Raw genomic sequence first — 24,475 nt, 5'->3', positions numbered from 1 at the left:
CCAAGTGCAATGCAAAGCGTCGGATGCAGTGGTGTAAAGCACGCTGCCACTGGACTCTAGAGCAGTGGAGACATGTTCTCTGGAGTGATGAATCACACTTTTCAGGCAATCTGATGGACGTGTCTGGGTTTTGCGGTTGCCAGGAGAGTGGCACTTGCCTGACTGCATTGTGCCAAGTGTATGGGGGGGATGTTTTTCAGGGGTTGGGCTTGGTTCCTTAGTTCCAGTGGGAACTCTTAAGGTGTCAGCATACCAAGACATTTTGGACAATTTCATGCTTCCAACTTTGTGGGAACAGTTTGGGGATGGCCCCTTCCTGTTCCAACATGACTGCGCACTAGTGCACAAAGCAAGGTCCATAAAGTCATAGATGAGCAAGTTTGGGGTGGAGGAACTTGACTGGCCTGCACAGTTCTGACCTCAACCTGATAGAACACCTTTGAGATGAATTAGAGCGGGACTGTGGGCTAGGCCTTCTCATCCGGCATCAGTGCCTGATCTCACAAATGCGCTTCTGGAAGAATGGTCAAACATTCCCATAGACACACTCTCCTAAATGTTGTGGACAGCCTTCCTATTAGAGTTGCAGCTGTTATAGCTGCAAAGGGTGGGCCAACTCAATATTGAACCCTATGGACTAAGATTGAGATGCCACTAACGTTCATGTGTGTGTTAAAGCAGGCATCCCAATACTTTTGGCAATATAGTGTATATTAAAAAGTAAGGTTCCCAACACTGAACCTTTAGGTACACCACTAACAACCCTAGACCATTCAAACTATGAATCATTAACCACTACTCTCTGAATACGGTCTTTTAGCCAGTTTTCTATCCATTTTCAAACTGATTTTTCCAAGCCTGTAGACTTTACCTTACACATTAGCCGTGTGTGGGGAACTGTGTCAAACGCCTTTACAAAATCCAATTATATAGTATCCAGAGCCACCCCTCTGTCTAAGGTCTTTCTTACCTCCTCATAAAAAGAAATCAGATTTGTTTGAAAACTTCTGTCTTTCATGAATCCATGCTGTTTGTTGCTTCATTTTTTTTTTCCAGCAGGAACTCATCTGTGTGGTCTTTTAATAAACTCCCCAGTAACTTCCCAAATATAGAAGTTAAACTAACAGGTTAATAGTTACTTGGTGAAGACTATGATCCCTTTTTAAATATAGGTACCACATTGGCCTTATGCCAATCCAGTGGTACTATGCCAGTCATTAAAGAGTCCCTGTCACCAAACCATTCATTTCCACAACAATTTTCTTATAATATTGTATGTGCACTTAACATATTTCAGGCATGTTATCTACATGGAGTGGCCTGTAAAATGGCCTCCCTTGTGTTAACATCCAAAGACCCTGAGACTGCTGCTGGACATCACCATCTTGGATGTGTGGTCGGCAGACTCAGAGTTGTCACTCAACTAACACTTTATAATGTTTTAGATTGTAAGCTCCAAGGCGCAGGGCCTTCCTAACCCTCTTGTATTGAACAGTATTGTTTCTGTATTGTCTCCCGTTATATTGTAAAGCGCTGAGCAAACTGTTGGCGCTATATAAATCCTGTATATTAATAATAATAATCTTCCCCTTTTAGGGACTCAGGAGTTAGCTAGCAAATAATAATTAGACACTCCCGGAAGATGAGATGGTTCTGACACGCAGGAAGAAAGCAGGGTATGCTATAGTATTTACTCTTACTCTATTGAGTAAGTGATCGGGTCTCATGAAGATCTCATTTATTTTGGTAACCATTTTCTGCATATAAATTCTGTTTCAGATGCTTTTATCCCATATATTTTCTGAATATATTTTATGTTTTCAGGGCCAGTTTACACCACGCAAGCGCACTCCGGACACGTTCCAGATGCGTTTGTGCTTACAGTTCACACCTCACTCAGTTCTGGTGCGTTTTTGATGTGTTTTGCTCTGTTTCAGTACAGTTCTGCACAGATAAAATGCAGCATGTTCTACTTCTTTCTGCGCTAGAATTTGACTGGAACTGACTGTACTGGTGTGAACTAGGGCCATTGGAATACATGGAAAACACTCTGCATGCATTTTTGATGCAGAAAAAAAACACATTGGATTGCATCTGGTGTGGACCAGCTTAGGCAGGAAAATTAGGGTGGTGGTGGTTTTTTTTCTCCACTGGTGTTTGAAACTATGTAGGCAATGCATGTTCTCACATAACACACACTCAGATTCTTTTATTTGAATGGGTCTTGGCAAAGTGCTAAGTACATTTGTAAAGAAAATAGCTGTGCTTTACAAATGTGCCCCTTTTTTTATTTTTTTTTTCTAACATGACTTCTTTACTCACCTAAAAATAAAATCCAAATGAAGGATATCTGCAGTAGAAGACCTATTCTTCTCCAGTGGCCCATGTCTTCTACTTTCCCAACTTTCCAGTGCTGAAGCCTTTGTAACGCTCTTCAGCATTCAGTACTTCCTTAAGTGCCTACTGCCTGTTTTTTGACATCCAGTCCTGCATAAATACACTTTACAGTTCTACGCAAAGTTATAAACTATAAGTGGTATGAGTATTATAATCTAATGTAATATTTAATTACAAAGTGAAAAGTTGTGTCTTACATTTATTAATTGCAATTAAAATGGCTCTAAAGTCTCAAGGTTTTTTACCTTCATGTATCTGTGTGTGATTGGACACGCAAAGCAGTGGCTCGGGAGCGTGCTTGCTAGGGTGCCCCCATAGCAAGCTGTTTGCTATGGGGGCACCTGACAGGAGGGAGGGACCAGGAGCGGCAGCAGAGAGCCCGAGAAGAGGAGGATCTGGGCTACTCTGTGCAAAACCACTGCACAGAGCAGGTAAGTATAACATGTTTATTTTTAAGAAAAAAAACAAGACTTTAGGATTACTTTAATTACTATTACAGTTAATAATTACAATTTAAATATTTTTTTCCTTTTTAACTATAGATGATGTGCAAGAAGCATTTAACTTGATTAAAGACCTAGAACCATCTACTCCACAGGTACATATTCATTTTTACTTTATGGTCATTAATGATTGTGTGTGATCTTGAGTTATCTACTGTATGTATTTAACCTGACATTAATTCACCTTTTTTGAATTTGCTGTTTTTTTCCCACTTCTCTACAAGCTAAAATATACACTTCTCAAAAAAATTTAAAGGAACACTTTGAAAACACATTAGACCTCTCGGAGCCCTTTCGGTTGCAAAGCAAGTAGAAGCCAGACCTCTGTGAGTAACAACCACACACACCTAGTTAGGCATTTTTAACCCCTTGATCACCCTCCAGTTAACCCTTTGAGTGCTCTGTCACAGTGTCCTTAGTACAGTGTACAGCATTTTATTTATTGATCACTGTATTAATGTCACTAACGACCTTACATAGCGTCAGCCAGTGTCCCTCACAGGTAGCATCAGATAACACCAAATTGCAGTTGCCTGCCACTTTACCGCTCTCTGTATTACTTTTATAGTGTCTGAACGGATCAGTATCTTGATCACAAATAGAACTATACTAGTGTCCTCAACAAAGTAGTGTCCCTAAAACAGTGTTAGCAGGATTAGCCCCGTTTGCTACCAGCACTTGTGTTTACCCCAATGAAATGCAGTGTAACTATAATTTGTGTCCACCTCTGATACATGGTGCACAAAACTGCAGTGTTATGAGGATCAGGCTTGATCTCTACTAGCACTAGCAGGTGAATTTTATTTCTAGCACGCAAGCAGTCCTGGACAGCCGGAAGCTCCTTATCCCATAGTCGTTCTAGGTACCTGTAAATGTAGTGCCCAAAATATCCCAAAAAAGATACACTAGTGAAGAAACCTACAGGATTCTGAGCATGACAGATGAGAGTGAAGGGGTTTCGTCAGAATCCTGCTCAGAATACGAACCTGTAGAAAGTAGCAGCATCCTGACAGGGAGCTCAGATGATGGAGAAGAGGTCCCAGACACAGCAAATTTAATAACGGTCTTTGATTTTTGTTTAGCTGTTTTTCACAGGAGATCTGTATCAATTGATTGTGGACTAAAATGATCTTTATGCTGAGCAGTATATCGCTGCCAACCCAAATTTAAGATTTTTTGGGCCTAACCCGTAACATGGACATTACAGTAAAGAATGAATTGCGGTGATATTGGTCCACAGACCCGATTCATCAGATCGACTGCACAAAATTCGACCCCTCATAAATTAGGGGCATACACCCCAACAAAACATCTGCATAGATGAGTCCCTTGAACATTTCACTGGCTGGTTTGTATTCAAACAGTATCTCCCCAGCAAGCATGTCAGATCTGGGGTCAAAATCTGTAAGCTCTGTGAAAGGGCCACAGGCTATATGTTACATAGTTAGTCTGGTTAAAAAAAGACCTGCCAGTTCAACCAAAAAAAAAAAAGTTATAATCCTACACCCACAGTTGATACAGAGGAAGGCAAAAAAAACCCCAGCAAAGTATGATCCAATTTGCTCCTGCAGGGGAAAAAATTCCTTTCTGATCCCCAAAGAAGGATACCTATAAATGTTAGTATCCACTTATATTATGTGTATCTTGGAAAGAATCCAGGCCTTTTTTAAAGCAATCCACTGAGCTGGCCAGAACCAAGTCTTGAGGGAGTCTATTCCACATTTTCACAGCTCTTACTGTGAAGAAACCTTTCCGTATTTGGAGATTAAATCTCTTTTCCTCCAGACATAAAGAGTGCCCCCTTGTCCTAAGGGTGAATAACTCTACATTCCCTGGAAATATCATTTACAAAGTGTTGAAACATTGCAGGGGCATTGCATAGTCCAAACGGCATCACAAGGTACTCAAAGTGTCCGAAGTGTGTTCTGAAGGCGGTTTTCCACTCTTAGCCTTCCCTAATGTGGACTAAATTGTAGGTCCCCCATAAGCCCAATATAGTGAATACTCGGGCTTTCTGAAACCTCTGAAATAACTCGGGAACAAGAGGAAGTGGATACCAATTCTTGATGGTAATTTTGTTGAGTTCTCTAGTCAATGCAAGGTCTCAGAGACTAATCTTTTTTTTCAACAAAGAAAATACCTGCCCCGACAGGTGAGAAAGAGGGGCGGATGAATCATTTGGCTAGGTTCTCATTTATGTATTGCCAGAGGGCTTCCAGCTCAAGTTCGGACAATGGGAAAATAGGTATTTCTGCCCCTGGAAGCAGTTCAGTTGGGCAGTCATAAGAACGGTGAGGTGGCAATGTGTAGGCCTTTTTCTTGTCGAATGCATTAAGAAAGTCACGGTAGGTAGGGGGAACAGATTGACTGGAATCTGATGTAGGTTGAACAGGGAGGCACACGGGGAAATTTGTGGGCGTGGAGGCGCCACAGTGCTGAAGGCAGTAGCTAGATGGAAAGGTGACTTCTCTTTTGGGCCAGTTGATTTGTGGGTTGTGAACTTGCAACCAAGGTATTCCTAGGATGACTGGAAACATGGGTGACCTGATGACGTCAAAACAAAATAAATGAACTCCTGGTGGCCGGAGTCAGTTGTTGCTAGGATGGGGATGGTTTCCTGAGTAACAGGTCCTGAGCTAGGAGTAGTGCCATCAGCTAGTAGTATATCAAGTCTTTGTTTCTTTGGATGAAGAGGAATACATAAGTCCTTGGCAAGGTTGATGCCCAAGAAACAGCTACAGGCTCCTGAGTCAACGATTGCCCGCAGCTTGACTTCCCTTCCAGCCACCTGCAATAATATGGGGAGAATGACACGGGTGGTTAAAGCTCCGGATAACTGGAGATACGAAGGATGGGGCTGGCTTGACTTACTTAGTCGCACTGGGCAGTTGCTCAAGAAGTGGCCCATAGCCCCACAGTAAAGGCATAGATTGCCTTGTCTGGAGTTAGAGCAGGTCGAAGAAGGCCAATTTGCATTGGTTCCACTTCAGAAGTGTGTTGGTGGGCTGAGGAACGGGCAGGAGCCGCTGATCCTGGAGTTTTCGGCAGGACCCACGTGGGTTGAAAAGTCTGGGTATGTTCAGATCGTCCTTCCCATAGTTGACGATCCAACTGGGTAGAGAGCTGAAGAAGATTCTCCAGGGTGGAGGGAATTTCAACCCTGGCTAACTTATCCTTGAGGGATTCGCACAGGCCTAGACGGAACTGGTATTTTAAAGCTGCGTCGTTCCAACCGGTATCAGCTGACCATTTTCGGAATTCCACAATGTTATCCTCCACAGGCTGCCGGCCTTGTTGTACAGCATGAAGGGCGGATTCGGCAGTGGAGGTCTTCTGGGTATCATCATAGAGGGCAGCCATGGCTTCAAAAAATGTGGTCACAGAGTTAAATGCTGGGTTCTTTTGTTCCAGTAGGCTGTGTGCCCATGATTGAGGTTCATGAGACAAGAGGGAGATAATGAACCCCACTTTGACAGCCTCAAGTGAAAAAGTCCTTGGTTGCAGAGAAAAGTAAAGTTCACAAGCATTTTTAAAGGCCCTGAATTTACACCGGTCCCCTGAGAATTGTTCAGGAGTGGGGACCCTAGGCTCTGGGGGTGGTAGCACCACAGCAGGTGTAGCAGCAGGAGGCGAACTGGCAGGTGCAGCTATAGGGGTAGAACTAGCAAAAGGATTTTGGTCTGCAGAAGTCACAGAAGTAGTGAGGGAGTGGAGATGTCCTTTTAGCTGAAAGTATCCTTCCTGCAGATCTTTAACTGCTTGTGTAAGAGCCGTCATCTGTTGACACAGGGCTTCTAATGCGGAAGCACCTCTCTCGGCTTCAGACATAATGGCTGGCTGATACTATCGCGTGATATCAAATGCAGCGCTAAGGAAGTACTAAACTAATTAATAATCAATAAATATATATATATATACTGTAATAAAAGTATAACACAATAAATGCGCTGTGGAGCACTAAACTTGATGATGGTGATAACGTCCAAATATGACGTGTAAAATACAGTGTAAAGTGCAGTTGTGACAAATGAATAAATATATAAATATAAAGTTCAAATGTATAATGATCAAATCAAATCGATATAAAGTGAATTCCGTGACTCCGGTGACTAGAAGCTAATGTATATTGCATAACCAGAAGCGCAATAAAATTGTGCATTTGATTATATTAAACTACTCCTGGTCATCTGGATCCGAATGGATATCTTAGAGCAGGGGTGGGCAACTGTGGCCCTCCAGCTGTTGATGAACTACAAGTCCCATCATGCCTCTGCCTTTGGGAGTCATGCTTGTAACTGTCAGTTTTGCAATGCCTCATGGAACTTGTAGTTCTACAACAGCTGGAGGGCCACAGTTGCCCACCCCTGTCTTAGAGGATCATCTGGCACACGTCAGCACATCACATGATCAGCAGACTTCACTCTCCGGTTCCAGGGACATCACATCCGATGTTATGGACCAGTCATGGGCATAAAGTGATAATTGCAGGAATTATTCATTAAGTATTATTAAGTATTCATGCCAAATGTGAGTGCAAATACTTTCTGTTCACTATTTTGCCATACTATTCAATAAAATACTGCACTATTCGAGATTTTTTCTCTGGCTCGTTTTTTAACGAGCCCCTAAGGTGGATTCCTGCGATTATTACTCTATGCCCATGACTGGTCCATACCACCGGATGTGATGTCTCTGGAACCGGAGAGTGAAGTCTGCTGATCACCTGATGTGCTGACGTGTGCCAGACGATCCTCTAAGATATCTATTTGGATCCAGATGACCAGGAGTGGTTTAATATACTCAAATGCGCCTTTTTATTGCACTTCTGGTTAGTGCAATATACAGTGGGGATCGAAAGTTTGGGCACCCCAGCTTAAAATTTGTATTAATGTGCATAAAGAAGCCAAGGAAAGATGGAAAAATCTCCAAAAGGCATCAAATTACAGATTAGACATTCTTATAATATGTCAACAAAAGTTAGATTTTATTTCCATCATTTACACTTTCAAAATAACAGAAAACAAAAAAATGGCGTCTGCAAAAGTTTGGGCACCCTGCAGAGTTAATATCTTGTACTGCCCCCTTTGGCAAGTATCACAGCTTGTAAACGCTTTTTGTAGCCAGCCAAGAGTCTTTCAATTCTTGTTTGAGGTATCTTTGCCCATTCTTCCTTACAAAAGTCTTCCAGTTCTTTGAGATTTCTGGGCTGTCTGTCACGCACTGCTCTTTTAAGGTCTATCCATAGATTTTCAATTATGTTGAGGTCAGGAGATTGTGAAGGCCATGGCAAAACCTTCAGTTTACGCCTCTTGATGTAATCCCCCGTGGATTTCGAGGTGTGTTTAGGATCATTATCCATTTGTAGAAGCCATCCTCTCTTTAACTTCAGCTTTTTCACAGATGGCATCAAGTTACCATCCAAAATTTGCTGAAATTTTATTGAATCCATTTTTCCTTCTACTCGTGAGATGTTCCCTGTGCCACTGGCTGCAACACAGCCCCAAAGCATGATTGATCCAACCCCATGCTTAACAGTAGGACAGAGGTTCTTTTCATTAAATCTGTGCCCCTTCTTCTCCAAACGTACCTTTGCTCATTCCGGCCAAAAAGTTCAATTTTAACCTCATCGGTCCACAGAACTCCAGTGTCTGCCAGATCTTTCTGGAGGGATCGTGCAGTCAAACTTGGGTTTTGAATTGTTTTTCTCACAATCCTGCGAGCTGTTCTGTCTGATATTTTCTTGGTCTTCCAGATGTTGCTTTAACTTCCACTGTTCCTGATGACTGCCATTTCTTAATTTCATTCCGAACAGAGGATATTGACATCTGAAAACGCTTTGCTATCTTCTTATAGCCTTCTCCAGCTTTGTGAGCGTCAACTATTTTCAGTTTCAGTTTTCTAGACAACTGCTTAGAAGAATAAAATAATTAGTGTTGCGCTCCCAAACCTCAAATCAATATATTGTTATTTAAATTTGATCTCTATTATAAGGATCACAGTAATTAAGAATGATGTGTGTAAGTAAACATAAATACTAATACACTTATAATTTAAATTAGTACAAATAAATAATGTGCATAACAAATAAAAAATAAAAACTATAAAATAAAAATAAAAATAAAAAATATTCTAAAAAATAAAAATAAATATAAAGAAAGTGTCCCAAAAAGTGACTTTGTGCTGGAAAATCTTCAATCTACAAAGATTATAAATTTTATAAATCGGTGACTGCTTGTGAATCCTCCCTCAAGTGAAGATGTGCGCTCACCTCATAAGAAGCCTGCAATTAGGCTATATAAGCTTGTGGTTCACCTCCTTTGGAACCTGCTTGTTTAGAACTCCTGCTTTAAGATATCCATGGTATGCGACATATGCTATAGGATGAATCTCCTCTCCAGAGGGTGCAATTCCTCTATATTTTCATCTCCATGCGATTCTCCACATACAAAAAAGATCTCGACATGGTGCTTTATCTTTTATATAAGTATGACTTTAATTTGCTTGGGATATAGCACTCACATATAAAGTGTGCGGATAGTGGTAGCACAGATACAATCCCAAACCGCCGCTGATTGTCGGAGCTGTGTACTTGTGGTCCGGCAAACTGACTCCCTCCGAGTGACGTTACAGTCCCACCCGACTGTAACGTCACTCGGAGGGAGTCAGTTTGCCGGACCACAAGTACACAGCTCCGACAATCAGCGGCGGTTTGGGATTGTATCTGTGCTACCACTATCCGCACACTTTATATGTGAGTGCTATATCCCAAGCAAATTAAAGTCATACTTATATAAAAGATAAAGCACCATGTCGAGATCTTTTTTGTATGTGGAGAATCGCATGGAGATGAAAATATAGAGGAATTGCACCCTCTGGAGAGGAGATTCATCCTATAGCATATGTCGCATACCATGGATATCTTAAAGCAGGAGTTCTAAACAAGCAGGTTCCAAAGGAGGTGAACCACAAGCTTATATAGCCTAATTGCAGGCTTCTTATGAGGTGAGCGCACATCTTCACTTGAGGGAGGATTCACAAGCAGTCACCGATTTATAAAATTTATAATCTTTGTAGATTGAAGATTTTCCAGCACAAAGTCACTTTTTGGGACACTTTCTTTATATTTATTTTTATTTTTTAGAATATTTTTTATTTTTATTTTATAGTTTTTATTTTTTATTTGTTATGCACATTATTTATTTGTACTAATTTAAATTATAAGTGTATTAGTATTTATGTTTACTTACACACATCATTCTTAATTACTGTGATCCTTATAATAGAGATCAAATTTAAATAACAATATATTGATTTGAGGTTTGGGAGCGCAACACTAATTATTTTATTTTTGCGGTTTATCACATTGGTAGTTATGTGCTAGAGGTTTGCGATCCAATATTAGAGTGTATTAATAAGGAGTTTTTGTCTACTATCTGGCTCGCAAGATATTTTAAATATTTTACAACTGCTTAGAAGAACCCATGGTGCTGATTGTTGGGGCAAGGTCAGATGAGTCTGGGCATTTAAAACCTTTGAGATTGACATCACCTGGTCTTCCCAGACAATGATTGAGAACAATCCATGACACTGGCAGGTCTCAGGGGGCAGTGCATGCTATAAATTCTGCAGGGTGCCCAAACTTTTGCAGACGCCATTTTTTTGTTTTCTGTTATTTTGAAAGTGTAAATGATGGAAATAAAATCTAATTTTTGTTGACATATTATAAGAATGTCTAATCTGTAATTTGATGCCTTTTGGAGATTTTTCCATCTTTCCTTGGCTTCTTTATGCACATTAATACAAATTTTTAGCTGGGGTGCCCAAACTTTTGATCCGCACTGTACATTAGCTTCCAGTCACTGGAGTCACGGAATTCACTTTATATCGATTTGATTTGGTCATTACACATTTGGACTTTATATTTATATATTTATTCATTTGTCACTACTGCACTTTATACTGTATTTTACACGTCATATTTGGACGTTATCACCATCAAGTTTAGTGCTCCACAGTGCATTTATTGTGTTATACTTTTGTTACTAGAGGCTAGAGGCTCGCTGTGTGCAAAAAAGCCATTTAGAAAGAGTCTGCAGGAGACGGACGTAAGCCTGAAGTGGAAGGCCAGAGGAAAATTGTGTGTACAAGCCAGGAGGCTGAATATTTGTTTGTTGGTAGATATCCCTGCGTGGGAAGCTTTATGGAACTTTTTCTTTAAATAAAAGTGGGCTAAAAAGACCTTATAAAGAAAGCGAGTTGCTGTGTGCTTTAAAAAAGCTCTACCATTTGAAGCGAGTTTTATATATATATATATATATTAGTTTACTACTTCCTTAGCGCTGCATTTGATATCACTGATTTATTAAAAGGATTTTGATTTTTATCCTGATGCGATCACGTACCTGTTGCTAGAGGCCAATGGAGCGAGGGCTTCCCTTGCGGATAAGTTCCAGGCTCCCCTGGATATGGGACAGAAGGAGTCAGGCCCAAAGTAGCACAGGTCACCTGTAGGAGTGCTTGTCAGAGGTACACCCAGGAGCACAGCTGATGCACTGGAATGGTGTCTGGAGACAGGTGGCGCCCGTGAGAGGTATGCAGGCCTTCAGGGTAGCAGAGGACCACAGAGTAGCTGGTTCAAAGCCAAGGTCAGATGCCAGGTGGAGATTGGAGCAGACGTAGTCAATAGGATAGCCATGGTCATACACAGGAGAGCGAGTGAGAATATCTATTACCCAAGCCGAGGTCAGATCATGAGAGCGAGTGAGAATATCTATTAGCCAAGCCGAGGTCAGATCAGGAGAGCAGGTGAGAATATCCGTTAGCCAAGCCGAGGTCAGATCAGGAGTCAGGCAGAGAAGACAGGTCCATGAACAAGCTAAATCAGTAACAGGAGATCACAGTAGCAAGGTGTAATGGAACTGGATCCCAGACCGCACTGAGTTTTTCCGTTATACCACAGCTTCCCCTGTCCGAACACCATCCATGGACCACAGCCTTGAAATCCCTCAGGAAATAGACAGCACCCAGCTCTTCTTAAACAGGAAGCCAACTCTGTTTATTTTAACTCAACACACAGGATATATACAGAGGGCAGGGAAACACAACCAGGAACAGGAAATACATCATCAGCCCGCCCTATCAGTGGGAAGGGCTACAGGGAACTACTCCAACCAACCCAAGACACAGAACAATGGGATGAAGCACATGGCAAACAAACAATGGACAGCCATGTGGCCTAGCACAAAGGAATAGCCACATGGCAGTAGACAATGCAGGAATACATGGCAAGACACAGAGCAATGGGGGGTAGCACATGGCATAGAACAATAGGCAACCATATGGCAGGGACAAAGGAACACACACTATACACAAGACTGGGACATTCACATTTACACCCTGTACCTCTTAACAGGCACAGGGTGGGTTAAACATAATGAGGGGAACATGAGCTGACCAAGCAGTCCCCCCACCCCCAAAAGTCACTCCCGTCACACAAGGGAACACAAACAAAGGTACTGGGGAGCCAGAGATCAACCAGCAATTTGAGGGAGTGATGGGCTTCCTTATGAAAGCCGTCTGGCTCTAAACTGAGCTAATGCAGGCGAAAATATGCACCAGTGCGCGTGCGTTTTCCGGCTCGCGTCCGTGTCCCAATGCGCATAGATTTTTGCCAGCTTGTATTTCTGCGGCTATGCAAGGTACTGGCAGGAATGCCAGGTCTCCGAGTACCTCTGCTGTGGACAGAGCCCTGACAATCACATTTTGAGAGACCCTAAATTCCAAGGCTGGCAAGTTTATGGTTCTCTTCCAAAAAGAAAGTTAAAAAAATAAAAAACCAGGGGTGTGGAAATGTTTTACAAAAATACTTGTCCAAGGGAATAAACCAGGGTCCCAGTCTACTTGTCCCTCATGACAATCTATTTGTCTGTCTATTTCTACGGAAGCATTTGGGTGCTCAGTACAAGCGCATGCTGAGCAGCCAAATCATGCTCAGGTGTAGCATGAAGATATTCCCTGCATTAACTGCCCATGTGCCTGAAGCAGGGAAAATAAGCCGAGTGCGAAGCTAAAGCTATAGAGGTACCTGAAGTCACTTAACTCCTTGCAAGCCGGGCTACAACACAGGCATGGGGTTCTACAGTTGCTGTGAAATCCTGTATCCCCCCCCTGTATCCTTGGAGATCGGCACTGTTAATGATGACAAGTGTCTGTTTCCCCGAACGGCTGTCATGGTGCCCGAGCTTTTGAATCCCGACCATTAAAGTGCCGGTGTTGTAGTCCAAAATGTAAGGCTTTAAGTTACTTAGCTCGGCACTCACTTGTTTTTCCTGATTCAGGCACATGCTCAGTTGTTGCAGGGGATACAGATCTTCAAGTTACACCGGATATTCTTGTTCCACCTTATCTCAGTATTATCAGAGTTTTTTTTACCCCTGTGCCCTTCTATGTGTAATTAGGGACAACTCCTCAGCACCTTGGCCCCCCTTCTGAACTAGGGAGCAACTAGTATACTCAAAGACCTGTAGTGAATAAAATATAACCAGAGGCAAACGTTTTTTACTTTTGGATGAAGCAGAGAGTAATTAGAACCCCTGTCAGTTTTTTATTGCTGTCTGTGTCGCCTTTAGGGAGATTCGTTCCTGTTGATATTGGTCAACAGGGCAATTAGAGAGGGTGAAAGTAAATCCCAAACTTTTTTGGTTTTCACCAGAAGAGGAATAGAGAGGAAATCTTACAATGAGGTTACTACAGTTGCAAGAAAAAGTATGTGAACCCCTTGGGATTACGTGGAGTTTTGCATGAATTGGGCATAAAATGTGCTCTGAACCTCATCTAAGTCACAACAATAGAAGAACACAGTCTGCTGAACATAATACTACACAAACATTAGATGTTGCCATGGTTTAGTTGCACATAACATGTAAACATTCACAGTGCAGGGAGGAAAAAGTATGTGAACCTTTGGACTTAATAACTGGTTGACCCTCCTTTGGCAGCAATAACCTCAACCAAACGTTTCCTGTAGTTGCAGATCAGACCTGCACAACGATCTGGAGTAATTTTGGACCACTCCCCTTTACAAAACTGTTTCAGTGTAGCAATATTCTTGGGATGTCTGGTGTGACTGGGCCACTCCAGAAGGCGTATTCTGTGCTGTTGCAGCCATTGTTTTGTTGAATTACTTGTATGCTTTGTGTCATTGTCCTGTTGCATCACCCATCCTCTGCAGAGCTTCAGTTGGCGGACAGATGGTCGTACGTTTTCCTGCAAAATGTCTTGATAAACTCTGGAATTCATTTTCCCATCAATGACAACAATCCGTCCAGGCCCTGAGGCAGCAAAGCAGCCCCAAACCATGATGCTCCCTCCGCCATGTTTTACAGTGGGGATGAGGTTTTGGTGTTGGTGTGCTGTGCCTTTTTTTCTCCACACATAGTGTTGTGTGTTCTTCCCAAACAACTCAATCTTGGTTTCATCTGTCCACAGTATATTTTGCCAGCAGTGCTGTGGAACATCCAGGTGCTCTTTTGCAAACTTCAAACATGCTGCAATATTCTTTTTGGACAGCAATGGCTTCCTCCGTGGTGTCCTCCCATGTACTCCATTCTTGTTTAATGTTTTCCTTATTGTAGATGTGTCAACAAAAATGTTAGCATGTGCCAGAGATTTCTGTAGGTCTTTAGCTGACACTCTGGGATTCTTCTTTACCTCATGCAGCATTCTGCGCTGTGCTCTTGCAGTCATTTTTACAGGACGACCACGCCTAGGGAGAGTAGCAACAGTGCTAAACTTTCTCCATTTGTGGACAGTCTGTCTTACTATGGACACATGAACATCAAGGCTTTTGGAGATACTTTTGTAACCCTTTCCAGCTTCATGCAAGTCAACAATTCTTGATCGTAGGTCTTCTGAGAGTTCTTTTTTGCGAGGCATGGTTCACATCAGACAGTGCTTCTTGAAACCAGTAAACCCAAAACAGGTGTGTGTTTTTTAAGGGCAGGACAGCTGTCAGCAACACATCCAATATCATCACACTGATTGGAGTCAAGGTTGGCTCACTCCTGGCTCCAATTAGCTCTGGGAGAAGTCATTAAGCTAGGGCCTCACATACTTTTTCCTCCCTGCACTGTGAATGTTTACATGTTATGTGCAATTAAACCATGGCATCATCTAATGTTTGTGTAGTATTATGTTCAGCAGACTGTGTTCTTCTATTGTTGTGACTTAGATGATGTTCAGAGCACATTTTATGCCCAATTCATGCAAAACTCCACGTAATCACAAGGGGTTCACATACTTTTTCTTGCAACTGTAGTTCTGGTGGTCAATAGGGATTTCATCTCTTTGGAGGGCTTTCCTCTCACTTCCTGTTTAACTATGGGACAAGAAGTGAAGGGCAATCTCCCCAGTGGAAAACAGATGGCAATAAAAACCTGACTGGGATTATAACCCTCCATTACTCTATCCAAAATGGGAAAAAACAATGTTTTTAGTTCTACTTTAAGGACTAGAAGAAAAAAAAACCAGCACACAGCAGACACTGTCAGATGCTCTCCACACCACACACTATGGGTCTCATGGAGCAATGACGGCACTGGAGCTGCTTGCAAGGAGGGACGTGTCTATACTCGAACGTTTTAGACGTCAGTATTTGTGGTGCAAGCTCAGGGTAGCCATGTGAAGTATACTGCTCTATGCAGTGTCAGTTTATACTGCTTTTCTTTATATACATTAAGCAGCCAGCTTGTTCTGTGCTGATAGAAGAGGCTGAGCTCAGATCCATCCCTCCCTCAAGCTGTCATGGTCTCCCCTGTCCTGTGCAAGCTAGACTATCAGTGTTCGTGTGGGGCCCCACCACCCTGAGGTCTGAAGAAATAGACAGGCGTGGAGCCAGGAGCCAGGACACTGCTTCCGCTGCATCTTACAAATTACAACTTCATATAGCGCTCGGCATCGTGCTGGAGATCCCTAGCTACGCCCACGATCTTAGTGCCATCATCTGGCTAGCTATCGATCCATCTCTGGCTATAGGCGCTGATGCAGGGGGTGGGACTAACACAGAGAAGGGCGGGATAGATGATGGCAGAAGAAGTGATAGGTCTCAGGGCCATGTGTTGTCCCGCCTATTACAGGGAGCACTGTGTATGCTCCGCCTCCTCTAGTACCAGCTGCCCAGTGCCTGGGAGCAGAGTGGATGTGCTGAGAGAGCCGCAAGGCTATTGAGAAGCCATCGGAGAGGGGACTTCCTGCACCAGGGGAGCAGTACATATTTTCCTGCTACATCGGTGTCCACTCCATTAAGGGGCAAAAAAAAAGTAAACTCTGCTGCTTGCCTGCAGCAGGGCTAAATGTAAACGAAAAACACTGCAAGTCGTGGGCAATATGATTTGCATATCCCTCAAAGTTTTTAAAAATGTTTGTTTTATTGAGTTATTGTTATATTGTTACTTTTTTTTATTATAACCGCATGTTGAGTCCATTTGGAAATTGACTAAAAAATATTTTTTTTTACATTAAGTTGTCACTTTAATTAAATATTTCTCACACATGCCATGGGTAAATGTGGAATTACAAGGGTCATTTGAGGGGGTGTTTTTACTATCCTGTCGTTTCAGGGCTTCCGAAATTGTGATATGTAGCAAGGAAGCAACATTTACTTATTAATTATTACAGGAACTTATGTAGCGCTGTCAATTTACACAGATATATATATATATATATATATATATATTTACACATACTAGGGCCAATTTAGACAGGATCCAATTAACCTACCAGCATGTCTTTGGAGTGTGGGAGGAAACCGGAGCTAACCATTTAGCCATTGTGCTGCCCCAGCGACATGAAGAAATATACCCCTTGAAAGCCTGAAGGTGGTCATGGGATTTTGAGGTCCTGTACATGGCTATGCTGCCAAAAAGTCTGTCACATGTGGTATCCCCATACTCAGGAGAAGTAAAAGAATGCAGTGGTCTAATTCCATGTATGCCCGTGGCATGTGTGAGAAATATCTAAATAAAGCAACAATTTTGTAAACAACAAAAAAAAAAAATCTTTTTTTGTAGTTTACAAAAATTAAATCTTCCATGCACTCAACATGCCTCTCAGCAAATACTTTGGGATGTATCGGGGCCTTGGATCAAATCTGGGACCTCTGGCAATGTCTCTTCTCGCTGAGCCACCTGGAATGGTGGACAGCTCCCTGCAAAAGTCCTTGAATGATTCTGCCTTGACCTGGTTTGTCGTGAAGCTTGAACCCTTTGCTCCTCCCATGAACTTTCTGATTTAAGCTATGTCTCTGCACTTCCTATATGCCAATATCTCGCTCTTGTCTATCCTGCTCCATTCTGTACCTTTGCCACCACTCATTACCGACCTTTGGCTTGTTCCTCGACTACGCTTCTGCCTGATTCCAACCTGCAACCACTTGCTACTGACCTTTGGCTTGTTTACTGACTGTGCTTCCGTTTTATCCCTACCTGCTATATCTGCTACTGGACCCTGGCTTGCTCTCCCCCTGGTGGTGTGATGCTGAGTACTACGACCTGGTACTAACATGCAGTAAAACTCATCTCCACCATCAGGAGCTCTGGGGAATACCGGTTATTGCTTAGACAGGTGAGCATGTGTCATCTGCCAGGGTGACCTGTTGGTATACCTATCTGCTGCTGTAGCTACTGGTCTCTGAGCCCTGACACTTGACCGTGACAGAAAAATCTGGCCTAAACATGCAGGCTGCTATAGCAAATGCTGTGGCTCCTTTCAGGCAGCAAATTTCAGACCTGCAAAAGTTTGTTGTTATCTATCAAGTTTTCTGGACCGGAAAGTGTGGTAAAGGGGCAACAGGAGGAATCCATACTCTGCAGAGACAATTGCTGGATACGTATGCCTCTACCACCCAAAGTGGAACTTCAGTCTATTTTTAATGTTGCTGCTGGTGGAATCCTTTCCCCCTTCTATAACACTAATGGATAATAAAAACTTTTTTTTTTTTTAGATTTCTACATACCCTTTTTTTAATTCTCTCTCTCCACTCCCTGTTGTGTTTGCCTAGGTGAATTACGTAACGTACAAAATAATACTAAATTATAAATGCATTAATATGGTATATGATGAATTGCTCAAAATGTTCAATTTTAAATTACTATTAAAGTGCAAAAAATATTAAACCAAAAGTCCAGTGAAAAGACCACAAAATGAAAAATATCCAAAAGTGTGAATTATATAAGTCACCTTGGAAATGTGCAATCCAAACTTGCCCAAACTACTTTCCCTCCAGAGGATTTACCCCCCTTCCTGACCAGGCCTTTTTGTGCGTTACAGCGCTGTGTTACTTTAACTGACAATTGCTCGGTCATGCCACGCCGCTCCCAGATGAAATTTACGTCCTTTTTTCCCACGAATTGAGCTTTCTTTCGGTGGTATTTGATTGCCTGTGCGTTTTTAATTTTTTGCTCTATAAGCAAAAAACAACCCAACAATTTTGTCAAAAAAACAATATTTTTCACTTTTTGCTATTAAACATGTTCAGTAAAAAATTTTAAAAAATCTAATTTCGTCATAAATTTAGGCCAAAATGTATTCTGCGACATGTCTTTGCTAAAAAAAAATCCTAACGTGTAAATTAATTGGTTTATGTGATAGTTATAGCGTTTACAAATGGCGGTATAGATACTGGGTTTTTTTTTTTCCTACTAGTAATGGTGGCGATCAGCGACTTTTAGCGGGACTACGGCGGGCATTCTGACACTGGGGGAACTAACTTGGTGTCATTAACATCCCCAGTGACACCAATACAGTGATCAATGCTAAAAAAACAGCACTGACACTGTACTAATGACACTGGGCAGGAAGGGATGAGGGGCGATCAAAGGGTTAACTGTGTGTAGGTAATGTTTTACTAGAGGGCGGGGTACTTTACTGTAAGCACACTGATTGGGATGGCTGTGCTGTGCACAGCCATCCCAAGCAGTGTGCCCTAGCTGACAGGGAGGAAGACTGTTTGTAAACAAACCAAACCAGTCTTCCTCCCCGTCGGTGATTGTAGGTAATCACCAGGTGGGACCCGGTGATTGACATCCGCGACCGCGAATGGTGACGGGGGTAGGGCGCACGCGACTATCGAGCGCCCTCTACCCGGGGATGCAAAATCACGTATATATATGTGATTTTGTGCAGTTATGGGCATTTTGAGTCCTTTGCAATTCTCCCGCGACTTTTCAATATTTCATCAATGATGTTTTTCAGGATCTCACCTTTTCGGGTAACCTGGAGGAGTATCACAGGCATCTGTTGGACCAGTTTGTTATTGCATACCTGGATAGTATTCTCACCTTTTTTTCAGGATCTGTTGGACCAGTTTGTTATTGCATACCTGGATCGTATTCTCACCTTTTCGGGTAACCTGGAGGAGTATTACAGGCATGTCTGCACTGTCTTCGAAAGATTAAGGAAGAACCAACTTTACATCAAACTGGAGAATTGCGAGTTTGAACAAACGCAGGTCCAGTTCTTGGGATATATTATTTCTGCAGAAGGAGTGAGCATGGATTCGAGAAGATCAAGGTATTGGTGGATTGGCCTGTCCCTGGAAACATTAATGAAATACCACGATTTGTTGGATTTGCCAACTTCTACAGGAAGTTCATAAGGAACTTCTCTAAGTTCCACCAATTACACAGCTGACAAAGAAAGAAGTGCCCTTTGTATGGTCATCTGAAGCACAGACTGCTTTTAGTAAGCTAAAGACTCTCTTAACTTCTGCACCAATATTGGTACATATTGATCCTGAACTACCTTTTTATTGTGGAAGTGGATACCTCAGACTCTGCCTTGGAAGCTATCTTTTCGCAGCGAAGCGGAGAAAAGATGCAGCTTCATCCTTGTGCATATTTTCCTCACTGAAAATAATTATGACATTGGAAATAAGGAGTTGCTGGCAATTAACCACTTGACCTCCAGAGGATTTACCCCCCTTAATGACCAGGCCTCTTTTTGCTACTCGGCGCTGCAGTAATTCAACTGATAATTGCGCGGTCATGCAATGCTGCACCCCAACAAAATTTACGTCCTTTTTTTCACACAAATAGAGCTTTCTTTCGGTGGTATTTGATCACCTGTGTGCTTTTTATTTTTCACTCTATAAACAAAAAAAGGCCAAAAATTTTGAAGAAAAACGATATTTTTTACTTTCAGCTATAAAAAATATATAATAAACTCAAAGTTAGTTATAAATTTAGACCGAAATGTATTCTGCTACATGTTTTTGGTAAAAAAAATCCCAATAAGTGTATATTGATTGCTTTGTGTGAAAGTTAAAGCGTCTACAAACTGTGGTATAGATACTGCAATTTACGTCATTTTTTTGCTATACAGCGCTGCGCTAGTTTAACGGACAATTGCGCAGTCATGCAAAATGGTACATAAATGAAATTTACATCCTTTTTTTTTCCACAAATTGAGCTTTCTTTTGGTGGTATTTGATCGCCTGTACGGTTTTTATTTTTTGCGCTATAAAAAAAAAGGCTGACAATTTTGAGAAAAAAAAACAATATTTTAGACTTTTTGCTATAAAACATGTCCAGTAAAAAAAAATGTAAAAATCAAATTTAGTCATAAATTTCTGCCAAAATGCATTCTGCGACATGTCTTTGCTAAAAAAAAACCAATACGTGAAAATTAATTGGTTTATGTGAAAGTTATAGCGTTTACAAATGGCAGGAAAGATACTGGGATTTTTAGTTTTTTTCATACTAATAATGTAGACGATCAGCGACTTATGGCGACGATCAGCGACTTATGGCGGGACTGCGGCGGACATTCTGACATTGGGGGGTACTGACTTGGGGTCACTGACATCCCCAGTGACACCAATACAGTGATCAGTGCAAAATGCAAAAAAAAAACACTGACACTGTACTAATAGCACTGGGGAGGAAGGGGTTAAGTTTATTATTCAGGGAAAGGGTTAACTGTGTGAGGGGAGTGTTTTACTAGGGGGCGGAGGGGTGTACTGCAGGGAACACAGCTGATCGGGAGAGAGAAACTCTTCTGTCCCGATCAGCGTGTCCTAGAGCTGTCAGGGAACTGACAGAAAGCACAGCTACTGCAGCTGTGCTCTCTGTCAGCGATTGCGGCCGATCGCTGGGACATAGACGATAACGACCGGCTGTGACCTGGCGACTGACATCCGCGGCTGTGATTGGTGGGACAGGTAGAGCGGCGGCGCGCCTCGCGCACGCCCCCTACCTGTTTTAAAAACACACGTTTTAAAACGTGGTTTTGGCCAGCTGTGCCGCCCTGCCGCCGTATTTCTACAGTGGCTGGGCGGCATGTGGTTAAAGAAGCCTTTTCCAAATGGAGGCATCTGCTGGAAGGGTCTAAGCATCCTTCGACTGTTCTCACTGATCATATAAATCTAGAACTCATTCTTTCTGCTGAGAGATTGTCTTCTAGACTTCTAGTGCTCTTTTCCATGTTTAATTTTATTGTCTTGTATCAACCTGGATTGATGAAATGGTAAGGCTTATGCCTTTTCATGGTTGATGTCTGGGACTCTTCAGGAAAACAACTCTGTCGCTCGATCCTGCCTCAGAAGAACTTTCTAGGGGCCACAAGTTCTAAGGCATTTTTTAATCTTTTCATGGAGGGGTATAATGACCCACTTCTTAATCATCTACCTAAGGACATTAACCAGGCTTATAAGAACTGCTTTCGGATTCAATGGCATAAACTCTACATACCTGAATTTACTTGGGTTGAATCCCTCATGTTGGTTCATGATTTCAAACTTGCTGGGCATTTTGTGGTTTCTAAGGCAGAAGAACTTTTATCATTTCTTTTGGATGCCTGGTTGTCAAACACTATGTGACCTGTGTCTGATCTGTGCACGCAATAATACCCGAGCTTCTTCTTTGGGGTTGCTTCAGCCACTGCCTGTTCTGTCAAAACCATAGGAACCACTGCGGAACTCATGGTTCGAGAAGTCTTTAAACTACATGGAATCCCTGATGATGTAGTGTCAGACAGAGGGGTGCAGTTTACTTTAAAATTCTGAAAAAGCTCTTGCTCAGCATTAGGTTTTACAATTAATCTGTCCTCTGCTTTTCATCCCTGGTCAAAAGGTCAGACAGAGAGCACCAATCAAACTCTGGAGTATCTTCGATGCTTTGTCAGTTATCTTCAGGACAATTGGGTGGACTATCTTCCTACTGCAGAGTTTGCATCTAACAATTCTAAACATAGCTCCACTTCTCAAAGTCCTTCTATGTAAGCACAGGACATCATCCAGTTTTTATTCCGAATCTCCCTATCATAACTCCAATTCCTGCTGTTACCAACATTCTGACTAGATTCCAGGAAGTTCAGGAGAAATTAATTGTGACTTTGAGGGAAGCTCAGGAATACTACAAAAAGGCTGCCAACAGACATCGCAGATCACTTCCTACCTTTCATGTGGGTGGCGTTTGGTTATCAACCAAAAGTTTGAAGATTTTTGTTCCATCTGCTAAGTTAAGCAAAAGTTTGTGGGTTATGTTCAACCTGGTCTCCTTTCGCTTAAAACTTCCTGTCAGTATGAAGATTCACTCATTTTTTCACATATCACTACCATTTCATGAAAATCCTTTCTCTGAAATAATTCTTCCACCTCCTCCACCTATTAAGGTACACGGTAAAGAAGAATTTGTGGTGGAGAAAATTCTTGATTCCAGGATCTTTAGGAATAAATTGCAATATCTGGCTCAGTGGGTAGGATATGGGCCTGAGGAGAATTCTTGGGAATAGAGAAAAACAAACAGAGGGCACACCGGCCTAGCGCATTACCTTAAAAATAAGTCTGAGGAAGAGGCAAGTCCTCCAAACGCGTCATCCTGTTGGATGTCCAGAGTTCCCATTACGGACAGATACGTAGTGCGGATTGGACAGAGCTGTTCCTTTATGATGTGCCTTTGACTGTATTAACAATTCATGAGTACAATACCTACTTTTAACATTTAATAAACATATTTTTAAGGTAATGCAATAGGCCAGTGCGCCCTCTGTATGTTTTTCTCTATTTAGTATATTTGGACTCCCCTGGTCTTTTGAGGGCAGCAAGGCGTGCATATTCCAAGAATTTCGTGATGTGGTCCCAACTATACTGAGTCCATCCCTAAGCGCAGGAGTATATGGGTTTACCATTTCTTCACTGAGAATTATTGGGAGCCTGAGGAGAAAGTTCATGCCCCTAGAATAACAAGATAATTCCACCAGAGATTTCCTCACAAATATCGTTCTAAGATGTCCTGGGGATGCGATGAGAGGAGGGGAGTACTGTCAGGGTCTGGGTTCAAACCTGGGACTTCTACTGTGTCTGGAAATGTCTCTTCCTGCTGAGCCACCTGGAATGCTGGACAGCTCCCTGGAGTATTCCTTGAATGATCCTGCCTTGACCTTGTTTGTTGTGAACCTTGCACCCTTTGCTGCTCTTATGAACTCCCAGATTTAAGCCATGCCTCTACACTTCCTGTTTGCCAGATTATTGTGCCCTCTCCAGTCATTATTTTGCTTTTATCTCTCCTGTTGCCATCCGTACCTTTGCCACAACTCATTACCGACCTTTGGCTTGTTCCTCGACTACGCTTCTGCCTGATCCCAACCTGCAATCACTTGTTACTGACCTTTGGCTTGTTTACTGGCTACGCTTCTGTTTTTTTTTTTTATTAAATTTTTCCATTAAAAAAATCTACATTGTAACCAACAATTCACACATACATAAATTCCACATAAATTAAACCTATTCCCTTCGCCTCCCACTCCCCTTCCCCCCCCCCTTTTTCCTCCAGCAGTCCCCATTCCATATTCTTTCCATAACCTCATATGTTTTTTTTCTGTCTATATCTATATCCCATTTCTCCTACCTCCTCTCTCTCAATCCTTCATCTGGAAGCCCATAGTTAATCAGTTAACCTCTCCCTGGTCATCCTACCTTAGACTCCTACCGCTTCACAATATCTCCTAGATGTTTTAAAGTAATACCAACCCACACTTTTCTGATTTTTTCCATTTTGTCCTCCTCCATATGATCTAGCTCCTCCATCTTATATATGTATTCAATTCTCTTTATCCATTCCTTTATTTCTGGGGACTCTTGGGCTAACCAAAATTTGGGAATTAGACCTTTGGCTGCACTGATAGGTGATATACTACATTATTTTTATATTGTTTCACAGGAGTCTCTGTATTATAAAACACACAAACCCACTGGTCCCTCTGTAAGGTAGTCCCTGATATTTCCTGTGTATATTGGATTATTCCCTGCCAGAACTTCAGAATTTTAGGACATTTCCACTATATATGTGCCATTGTTCCCTTATTCCCACACCCTCTCCAACATAATGGTGAAACATCTAATCGTTGTTTATGTGCCACATTTGGTGTAATATACCATCTTGCCAAACACTTATAGTTCACTTCAGCTGTATTCATATTCATAGCCTCATGTGTTAATTTAAATATCTTAATTTTTTGTTGCTCATTACATTTTGTTCCCTGCTTGTTTTCCCATTTCTCTAAGAATGGAGGAGGATTGGATC

At 42.0% G+C, this 24,475-nt stretch overlaps 1 protein-coding gene across 4 annotated transcripts in view; it reads left to right on the top strand.

Annotated features, from left to right (window-relative positions):
• The window catches only part of IFT56 (intraflagellar transport 56), a 555,685-nt gene that overhangs the window by 281,402 nt on the left and 249,808 nt on the right, over positions 1-24,475 (top strand). For all 4 annotated transcript variants that reach the window (XM_089660945.1, XM_089660944.1, XM_089660942.1 and 1 more), the window contains one exon: positions 2,940-2,995. In XM_089660945.1, coding sequence (XP_089517071.1) covers positions 2,940-2,995 — 56 coding nt within the window. The remainder of the gene's footprint in view (positions 1-2,939; positions 2,996-24,475) is intronic.

This window comes from Staurois parvus, unplaced genomic scaffold (genome assembly GCF_062004578.1).
Source record: "Staurois parvus isolate SC_StPar_1 unplaced genomic scaffold, SC_StPar_1.0 ptg001291l, whole genome shotgun sequence".
Lineage (NCBI taxonomy): Eukaryota > Metazoa > Chordata > Amphibia > Anura > Ranidae > Staurois > Staurois parvus.
Note: the sequence above shows the minus strand (reverse complement) of the source record. Positions and strands in the feature narration are given on the sequence as shown.